The 9,944-nt window shown below is 42.5% G+C and overlaps 1 protein-coding gene across 4 annotated transcripts in view; it reads left to right on the top strand.

Annotated features, from left to right (window-relative positions):
• The first annotated feature begins 2,429 nt into the window (after positions 1-2,429).
• The window catches only part of UBR1 (ubiquitin protein ligase E3 component n-recognin 1), a 78,067-nt gene continuing 70,552 nt past the window's right edge, over positions 2,430-9,944 (top strand). For all 4 annotated transcript variants that reach the window (XM_042790787.1, XM_042790785.1, XM_042790786.1 and 1 more), the window contains exon 1: positions 2,430-2,607. In XM_042790787.1, coding sequence (XP_042646721.1) covers positions 2,536-2,607 — 72 coding nt within the window. In that variant the 5' untranslated portion in view covers positions 2,430-2,535. The remainder of the gene's footprint in view (positions 2,608-9,944) is intronic.

Raw genomic sequence — 9,944 nt, 5'->3', positions numbered from 1 at the left:
CAGCATATAAACGTGCACTTTTTTTTTTCCTTTTTTCCCCCCACCCGTCAGTATCTATAATTCTCCCTGCTCACAAATCCAGGCAATTGACTTTTTTTTTGCTCCTGACATATTTAATGTCTTAATATGGTCTTTTGAACATTTTTTTTTCATATACACCATTTTAAACCTTACTATAGCAACTGTACAGTTTCATAATTGGAAAGTTATTCCTTGCTATCAACGCTGTTTTTCCTAACTGCTGCCCACATTTACTGTTGAGGTTTCTTTGGTACCATCTTGAGTTTAGCTGAAAAAGCTGCTGTCACTTTCCATCACTGTTTTCTTCGATATTTAGTGTATTCTCAAACAACTTTTCAGATAGAAGTTTCTACTTCAATATTGCTCAATTTGCATTATCCTTTCTCATATAATTTATCATAGGACAAGGATTTCATTTTTGGCATTGATCAAGACAAACACTTTTCAGATCAGTTACACTTCATTAATATATCGTGCCCCTTTTCAGCTTTCTTGATAATTTAGCTGCTCTTTTGTGGGACTTAATGTATGTTTTCTATGTTTTTTTCATCTGCTTTCCATCTTGCTTGTCTGCTTCCTACTTCCCACAAAGAACATCCCAAACAACAGCTTTTAAATCAACAGTTAGCAATCAGCAATCCAGCTAATCTGGGAAGTAATTTTGAAAAATAGGGTTTGCTCAATTTCTTCCTGGAGCTCTACCATTTTATTTTAGCTCTAGCAGGACTGCCACGCTTCAGCATTTTGTCTCCATTAAAATTTATCTGAATTCCTGTTTTGTTCTTCTTATTTCCTCTATTACTTCAGTATCCATGGAGATCTTGGTGTTTTGTGTAATTTCTGGATAGTGGTGCCAACTTGTTTTTTCGGAGGTTCACTGCCACTTATTTTGCTGTCTCCCAGCATGTTCCAAATCTTTCTTTTTTGTATTATTTTGTTAAGTTTAATCAGCTGGTTTACATTAGTATAACTTCTTCTCAAAGTCCCAAAGTAAAGCAAAATGATAGTTCAGCTAAAAGATATGTCCACACAAGACACTTGCCTCACATTAGAGGGAACTGCAGGCAGTCCTCCTGCTGCTTGAGCGTGTTTGTTGGAATCACAGCCTTGCTTGTCTTGCTCAACTACATCGGAAGCTGGATTATACGATTGCTACTGTTGATGCTAGAACATGAGGAGGACTCTGGTAATCACAGCCTACACTCGGCTGTTGTACAAATGCTGCTGGTTAGTGGTCAGCCCTGCTATCAGAAGACTGAGTACCGATCTGCAACACGTACAGATGAAACTAGATGAAGCTTTTAATTAAGTGATTTAATGGCAAAATTCACTCTTTTTTTACCTCTTGTGCCTAAACCTGTCTCAGTGACAATATCTACATGGTGATTTTAAGTGACAGGTACCAATAAGGTAAATAAGCCTGCAGTGACTTCTTAAAAAGAAGATGAGTAGTAGCTACAACAGAATAGCTACAATCAGAAGGGCATGTAGTGATGGGACGAGGGGTAGCGGTTTTAAACTGGAAGAGGGTAGATTTAGATTAGATATAAGAAATTCTTCCTTACGTGGGTGGTGAGGCGCTGGCCCAGGGTGCCCAGAGCAGCTGTGGCTGCCCCCTCCCTGGAAGGGTTCAGGGCCAGGTTGGACGGGGCTGGGAGCAACCTGGGCTGGGGGAAGGGGTCTCTGCACATGGCCAGGGGCTGGGACTACGTGATCTTTAAGGTCCCTTCCCATCCAAACCATTTTGTGATTCTATGTTCTGAAGGCAGAATAACATCGAGCCTACCTGTGGCCAGGTACAGTGAGAAAAATCTATTGGATATACCTGAAAGATCACCTGTAAAATTTATCACATCCATTCCGATAACTGAAGACCATGGAAAAGTTGCCTGGAGCCTTGAAGCAGTGAGACTACAATGGAAGAAGGCAGTCTTCATAACAGAGACATCTGGCATTTGATAGGTGGTTAGTATGCACGGTCCAGAGCTATGGCTAGTTGGCTATTTCTCCAGCCCTAGAAAGGTACAAACACCGGCAGCTGTGGAACTGGACAGGTTTCCAACCACCTGGAAAACTTTCAGCAGCACTTCGGCCAGGTCTGTCACGTATCAGCCAAGTTCCTCAATACCCTAATCTTCTGCCAGAGTAGCAAATGCAAAGTACCCAGAATAGTCATCATCTACTGTAGCAAGGTCGGGGGGAGGAAAAGCTTTGACTGTGGAGAAAGGCATATGCCTACAGCTGCTCCTGCTGCCTCCTACGCTCCTCACAGGGTTCCTCAGCGGGCCTGGCCACGCCAAGGCGCCCGCGCCCCCCGAACGCCGACGGCTCCCGCCCTCCGCCCCCCCCACCGCCCCTCAGCCCGCCGAGCCTGCGCGGAGGCGGGGCGGCGCCTGCGTGCTGCAGCCAGGGCCGTGAAGGCGACGCGACGCGGGGCGGGCGCGGCGGTCGGGCTGACGGCGGCGGTTCTTCCCAGGGCGGCGGTGTTGCCGGCCGTGTCCCCTCGCTCTCAAAATGGCGGACGGAGACGACAGCCCGCCCGCGGCGGGCGACCGGGTCGCCGCGCAGCCCCAGGAACGAGCTACGGTGAGGCGGCGGCGTCCCTCCCTACCCCCGCGCGGGGGCAGCCTGTGCCCTGTCCGCGCTGCGGCCCCGCCGCTCCGCCCGGGTTTTCCGGCCGCCGAGGGAACCGGCGCCCCCTTCCCCGCCGCGGGGGGACGGGTGTGGGTGGGAGGGGGGTGCCGCGGGGGAACGGGACGCGCCGTTGTGCGCCCGCTATGGGCGGCGGCGGGCTGTGGGGCCGGAGCGCGGGGAGGAGAGCGGGCGGCCGCAGCCCCCCGGCACAGCCCCGCTCCCGGCCCGGAGGGAGAAGCGGCCCTGCCCCGGGCCCGGGGAGCCTCTGCCCCGCGGCACTGAGGGAGGCGGTTTGTCGCCAGCACCCCGCAGCATCTCGACACCCCCACCCCCCCGGCTTCGTTTGACCTCTACGTAATTAAACGAGATCAAACTTTAGAAGGCTTAAAACGGTATCCTGCATCCTTATAACGCCGTAGTGTGTACTTGCCTCTTTTATCCTTTTCCTGACTTTAGCTTTCTTAATTGAAGGTGACTTTACTCTGGAGCAAAAAAGGCCAAATAAAAAAATTACTGTTCTGCGGCATGTGAATGAAGCAACAAATAGTGCAGTTCAGAAAGGATTTAGATGGAGACAGTTGTTTATTTGCTGAGCAGAATGATCCTTTCCTTTTTTTTTTTTTTTCTTTTTTTTTTTTTTTTTTCCTGTGAATGGTTTTAATCACCTATAGATTCAATATTCCCTTGCTGGACACAACTCGGTGTTGAGTCTGCCTAGTTGAGGTAGGTAAGGGACTTCTGTGCTCTCTGTCACAGCCTTATGAAGTGATTACTATGTTGCAGACACTTTTGCTAGAGCAGTTTAAAACCCAAAGGCTGTCAAGAAAGGGAGTCTGAATGTGTATCAGAAACTTAGGTCTTATGTTACATTTTCCTGTAGCAACTGGAACATGTGTGGTTTTGAAACTCTTACCTGTGGATATTTACAAGTTGGGCACTGGCAAGACTGTAGAATAGCTACTGTTTACATGATGCTACACACCATTAATAAAATTAGGAAGATATAAACAGAGAGATGTTTACTCACGGAACTCCTCTTGCAGGTGGCAGTGCTAAGCCAACAACTGTTATTCTAAGAGGAAAGGTACACCAAATTGTAAGGCTGTCTGCCAATTATAAGGATGCAGTCTGTGACCACAGAGCCATTTCTGAAATGAAATATATTTCTGTGGCCATAACAGACCTAGGTGTGGATTTTTTTTTTTCTATAGTAGGAACAATTTGATTTTAAACTAGTGAAAATGTAACTTGATTGCATTATAATGTCAAACAGTGTAACGTGAGTCAGACAATTCCTGAAGCTTGACAGCCATGCGTATAATCAGAGGGGTAGTGCAGGCAATAGTTGCAATCAGCAGCAAAACAATGCAATCAGCCTTTCATTAGTAGGAAACATAAGAGGCTGAGTTAGCCCAGGCAATGCATGAAACTGATAATAGTGGTGTTGTGGAAAACACGAGGAAAGATGTTGAAGAAATCCTTAGCTGCTCAATGTTGATGTTGGTTTACTGAGTTGTCTTAATTTTTATGTGGTTTCAGCCAATGGAGAGTCTCTGTACCAAAATTACCATTATTCCAAGACATGTTGGACCAGGCTGACCAACCCAGGCTGTGTTGTCTGCCATATATCCAAGCAAACTGCAGGAATGTGACAGAGAGTATTGAATGAGGGCATTATATTAAGTGAGAAGGAGAGCTGGGGATATGGATTTAGGTTGGGTCTGACAGTGTTCATGAAGTTAGATTGCAAACCTGGCTGAACTGATGCCAGAGATGGCTGTAATCTGGAAGCAGTACACCGAATTTACTGCTGTGCTAAAGATGGCAGTAATTTGGTGGAACTACTGTATACTGACTGACATGTGTTTTCACTGTGCACAGTTGGTCTGAATGTCCTTTCACTGTGGTTCTTGAATCAGGAAGCTGAGGGAGTGTAGAGCAGAAACACCTCTCTGAACCTTCTGCCTTACTGGACGTAGAACCATAGAATGGTTTGGGTTGGAAAGGACCTTAAAGATCACCTAGTCCCAACCCCCCTGCCCCGGGCAGGGCCCCCTTCCCCCAGTCCAGGGTGCTCCCAGCCCCGTCCAACCTGGCCTTGAACCCTTCCAGGGAGGGGGCAGCCACAGCTGCTCTGGGCAACCTGTGCGAGCACCTTACCACCCTCACAGGGAATAATTTCTTCCTTATATCTAATCCAAATCTCCCCTCTTTCAGTTTAAAATGTTTACCCCTCATCCTATCCCTATACTGCCTGATCAAGAGCCCCTCCCCACCTTTCCTGGAGCCCCCTTGAAGTACTGGAAGGCTGCTATGAGATCTCCCTGGAGCCTTCTCTTCTCCAGGCTGAACCCCCCCAACTCTCTCAGCCTGGCCTCATAAGGGAGGTGCCCCAGCCCCCCCAATCATCTTTGTGGTGTTCATCTGGACTTGCTTGAACAGTTCTATGTCCTTCATATGTTGTAGGTCCCAGAGCTGAACTTGTCAAGTCTGTATCAGTGTCAGCCCAGTCAGACTCTTGTTCTCCTTTTTCATCTCTGGCCCTGGGTGCTGTTGGTTGCAGTGTAGCACCACATCTGGCTGTGACACCCGTAAACCTTCCCAGAGCACTGAGTGCATGAGGCAGGATTACCTGAGTGATGAGCCAGCCTGATTCTGGAGTAGATGGTGGTGACTCAGTTAATAAACTCTTCTGCACCCAGCCCGACTTAGTGGTTTCTTCTGTGCACAGTACTCCAACTCTTCGGGTTGGATGACTGTAGTTGGAAATATCTGAGTTGATGTTTCATTGCATTCGTTGAAGTTAGGTCCTGTCTCTGCCCTCTACTCCTCCGTAGTGGCTGTATTGCTTCCTGAGCTGAGCTGCCCTGAAAGAGAGCGAGCTGAATTTGGGCTGCACTGGCACTGACCTTGTAGTAAACCCTGTCTATGAAACTTAAGTTTACTTTCTTTCCCAACAGCATCCGCAGTTTACTTGGCTGATGGGTGGGCTGGGCTGGGCTTGGCTTGTCTAGCAGTTGGCTAGCAGGCATTGCCTGTGGCCTGATAAAAGCCTGCTTTGCAGGCTGGAGCCAGCTCTTTGGTTGTTTGTCCATCTGTATTCTAAACAAATTCCATTTTGACTCCTGCCTGCTTTGGTGGTTGTTATCTGGAATATACGAATAGGGTTTAGTTATTAAAATATTTCAGAGATGTGAATTTATGCTAGATCTTCAAATTTTCATGTATGTGTACCTTCTCAGTAATTGTGAGGAAAAGGGATTTTTTTCAGAAGTCCCATCTTTTGTCATCAGTCAATATTCCTATGCAAAAGTATAGATGTAAGTGGGGTAGTGGTGTACAAGAAGAGAAGAGCTTTATTATTAGGCTATTTGCCTTAAAGGCAGGAAAATAACTTGATTTTGAATTTTAATGTCAGAAAGCAAAATATGATACAGGTGCTTGTGCATTCTAAAGTATTTCAGATCTTGTTTCTTGTTGTTCAGTGCTATTACGTAGTTGAGAAAATGCATATGAAGAGCTTTGCTTCTGTATCTGTGTTGTAACCAACTAGTAATATGGAGGGGTTATTCGTATTCATATGCAAGTTATTTCTTGAGATTATTGAAATCTTAATTTGGCATCTTATTTTGAAGTTGCAGTGACTTCTTCCAGTTTTAAATCTAACCTCTCCTAAACTGAATTAACCTGCCTAGGCCAGATGACATGTCATATAATTTTACATCAGTCTATGTTAAACTAAATTAGTTTAAAATTTTACTTTTAGGTAAACTGGCATTTTCTTTTGTGTAAATAAGCCCTGAATTGCATACAGTCAAAGCTAGAGTTTTTAGACCAGTGCTGTGTGCTAGCAGAACAGTGTATACTGTACACTTGTATCAGTGTCCATGAAATTGCATCAGGTAACTAGAGTATTGCCAAGGTCCTGCTTGTGTCCTTATGTATTTAGCATTCTATTGAAGTGCTTTCGTTTTGTTATGGCACTGAGCAATGCTGTGGGTTTTCCTTCCTTGTCTGCTTTCATGTTTACTCATGCTTCTTTGTAATTTTTGTGGTTTTTGTTAGTGCAGGAGTGAACTGCTATTGTGACAGTATCTGACATCTTTGCTCAAGTCCACATAAAGTGCACACATTATGGTTGCTGTAATTCTGATATACTGCTGTTACAGTGCTGTGGGAGGTCTGTGACTCCAGGAGAACATAGGTGCAAGTGGTTGTTCCTGATAGCATGCAACACTTTAAGTAGCTTCTAGATCCCAAAGCAGTAGAGATGCTAGGGATAAACAGGTTGGTTTTGCTGTATAAGGGAAAGCATTTGGGAGATGCTGAGAGAGTGCTAAATACAGATAGATTCACCTGAACTTTATTACACATTCTTTCACTGCAGAATTAGACTATATACATGATGGATCTTAACATTCATGAAAATTGGGTGGTTGCAAGACAAGTTTGAGTACACAGGAATTAATACAAAAAACTAGTGTGTGTTTTTTGTTTTTTAAACATAAATATACCAAATACATTAATTATTTCTTTATAAATATCCACTGCAGTTGCAATTTTTGAAGTGCATTCTGGTGCTAAGAAATTTGGTAGATAAGTTCCTTATCTACCTCCTTCAAGGGTAGGAGACCATGATATGGGTGTTAAGGCTTGAAAGAATCAAAGTATTTCCTTTTTTTTTTCACTAGAAACAAAATGTAAAGGATCTGTCAAATGAATAGGCAGAACCAAAAAGAAAAGGTTTGGTTTTAAAGTCTTAGAATACTACAAGTAACTCTGCAAAGATGATGATTTTGCTCTTTTTCTAGGAGAATAACTTTTCCCTTTCCCCCACTAAAATATATATTACATATTATTTTGCTTTAATATGTGATACTGAATTCCTGTTTCCTCTAGTGTTGACCTGTTAATTGTACATTGCTATCTACCTAACCCAGGTTTGACCAGAAAATTGGGAATGTGACAGGTGTTTAGATAGGATGTATCAAAGACTTGGGTATTACTTCTAGAATTTCTGGCTACTTTGTTTTGCCTGTTGAACTGCTTAGTAATATCCTCCTAATTTGGTAGCATATTTAGGCTAGAGTGTCCAGTTGGTAGGCAGTACTGTAGAGGTATCTAAGGGTTGGCAGAGGCCCTTAGATTTCACTTTGGATGTCTCCCTGGGCACCTGTTTGCATTCAAGCAGTTACACCCATGAACTAAAGCTGCAGTCTTGTGATTTTGGAGATGACTGTGATTTAAAACTGACACCTGACCTGCTGTTTCAAAGAGGTTGAACAGCTTGGGTCTGTGTGTTGTTTAACCCGAAGATGACATTAATACTAGCTGTTCAGCAGTGAAAACAGTAACCAATGGTGCTGGTGGTTACTTTTGCTTCTCTGGTTGTTACTGGTTTGCTCTGTTCAGCTAAACTGGTAGTCATTGGAGACTACTGGAATCAAGGTAGATTCTACTGTAGACAAAGCTTTAGTAGTCTGTGCTGTTTTTATGAGTCTCATTCCCAGTGGGGAGACACCTGCATCATTAAAGCATCTTTTAACATTAATTGGCACCCTGCTTTGGCTTCAGGGCCAAAATTTAAATGAATGTAGAGATCAAACAGTTCTTTTATGTCTTCAGGTCAGAGTTGATGTTTTGTTAGGACAATGCTAGACAGTCTTGAATGTTACCCATGTTGTGCCAATAGAAAATAACTTTTGAAACCAAACTTGCTTCTTTCAGTGTAATTACTGATATCCAGAGCAGACCAAAGTTGGTTACGTGGCTGGTCCCCGGCTATGTTGTATAAAGGACTCATGTGACTGACATGTCAGAAAGCATATCTTTCATAATTGAGTTCTAAAAGGTCATTTTTAAAGCTTAGATTCTATACTGAAACATTGGCTATACTTTGTTGGAGAATGTGAAATATGTCATGAACGGCTACATAGTGCTTATGTGACAAAACACTAGGGTGAGTCTCCATTTTAGCTCCCTGAACTGTGCCCTTCCCTAGATAGAATATATGCTCCCCAAAAAAATCAGTTTGATTTAAGGCAGGGAAGAACAAATATGCTAATTAATTTCTAGTGCTTATTTTTTAAGTTGCTTCTTTGGGGAATGTATATCTTTTGAGGTTGAAATAGATTGCCTTGTCTCCTTGTTATTTTTACTAAAAATAATGCCTAAGTGTTCTGTACTGTGGTTCATCTTATTTTAAGTGCAATTAAAAACCAATATTTTTAAATCAAAATAAACAGAAGAAAAAATGGAAGTAAACATTTAAAAGCAGAACCTTATATGAAAGTGTTAGTTCAAGAATCTTTTGCTTTCTAAAGAAATGTTAAATGTTCTGTATATTTACTAAAGAACTTCTGCATGTTTTCCTTTTAAAATGTGTTTTTATGCTGCTCAGTTGGAATGACGATATCAGAATAAAAGCTATCTAGGATCTGTTGTCCTGGTAATTTCTGTTTTAACTAGTAATACCTGTTCTGTGCATTAAAGTAAAGCAGCCTTTTGCATTTGGAATTTTATGTTGAACGGCAACTGCTTCAAATCAGTATGTCCCCAGCATTTTAATATTTTTACTTTTAAAATCCTGCTTCCACCAGCTGTTTTGACAGACAGCTGGTATTGCCATCTCATGCTTGACAGATTTATGTCATGCACAAACTAAGCTTTTTTCTGCTCTTTAATCTGGAATATTGGACCAGGTACAGGTTTCAGTCTGTGCTACTGGCAGTGTCTATTCCTTCATAATTTGTTATTTAGTGTTGATAAATATTAATACTCCTTCTTTTCACTGATTACATTAGTGTATATATCTAAAAATATAGCCTTGAAATTTATGCAGTCACTTTTTCATGAAAAGATCAGTGTGTCAGTCAGTGCAGTTAAAGTAGAGTTGCTTTTTATAGTATTGCCTAATGCAAACTGTTAGTTTGAAAATACTTTAGAATTCAAACAGAACTGTAGAATGTAAGTAAAAAACTGTCATGGATGTAATGGCTACTGAATTAATGTATGTAATAAACCTGTTGCAGTGATAAGGAAATTATGTCATAGTGGTGAGAAATCTCATTCAATGCTTGATCTGTTGGTGAAAAGTGAATTGAGAGAGTTTGTTAACTTTTTTATCTTTTTCCTTGTGTACTTAGCTCTCATTCCTGTTACTGTTTGCAGTATTCACAAATGAATATGTTTGTGAATGACAAAATTGGATATGGATGTATTTGATATATCAATGACAGATATTTTGTTCTTTTTATAGCAGTATTTGTAAGCAAATATAATTCTTCATC

This window comes from Tyto alba, unplaced genomic scaffold, assembly GCF_018691265.1.
Source record: "Tyto alba isolate M040663 unplaced genomic scaffold, T.alba_DEE_v4.0 Super-Scaffold_18, whole genome shotgun sequence".
Classification (NCBI taxonomy): domain Eukaryota; kingdom Metazoa; phylum Chordata; class Aves; order Strigiformes; family Tytonidae; genus Tyto; species Tyto alba.
Note: the sequence above shows the minus strand (reverse complement) of the source record. Positions and strands in the feature narration are given on the sequence as shown.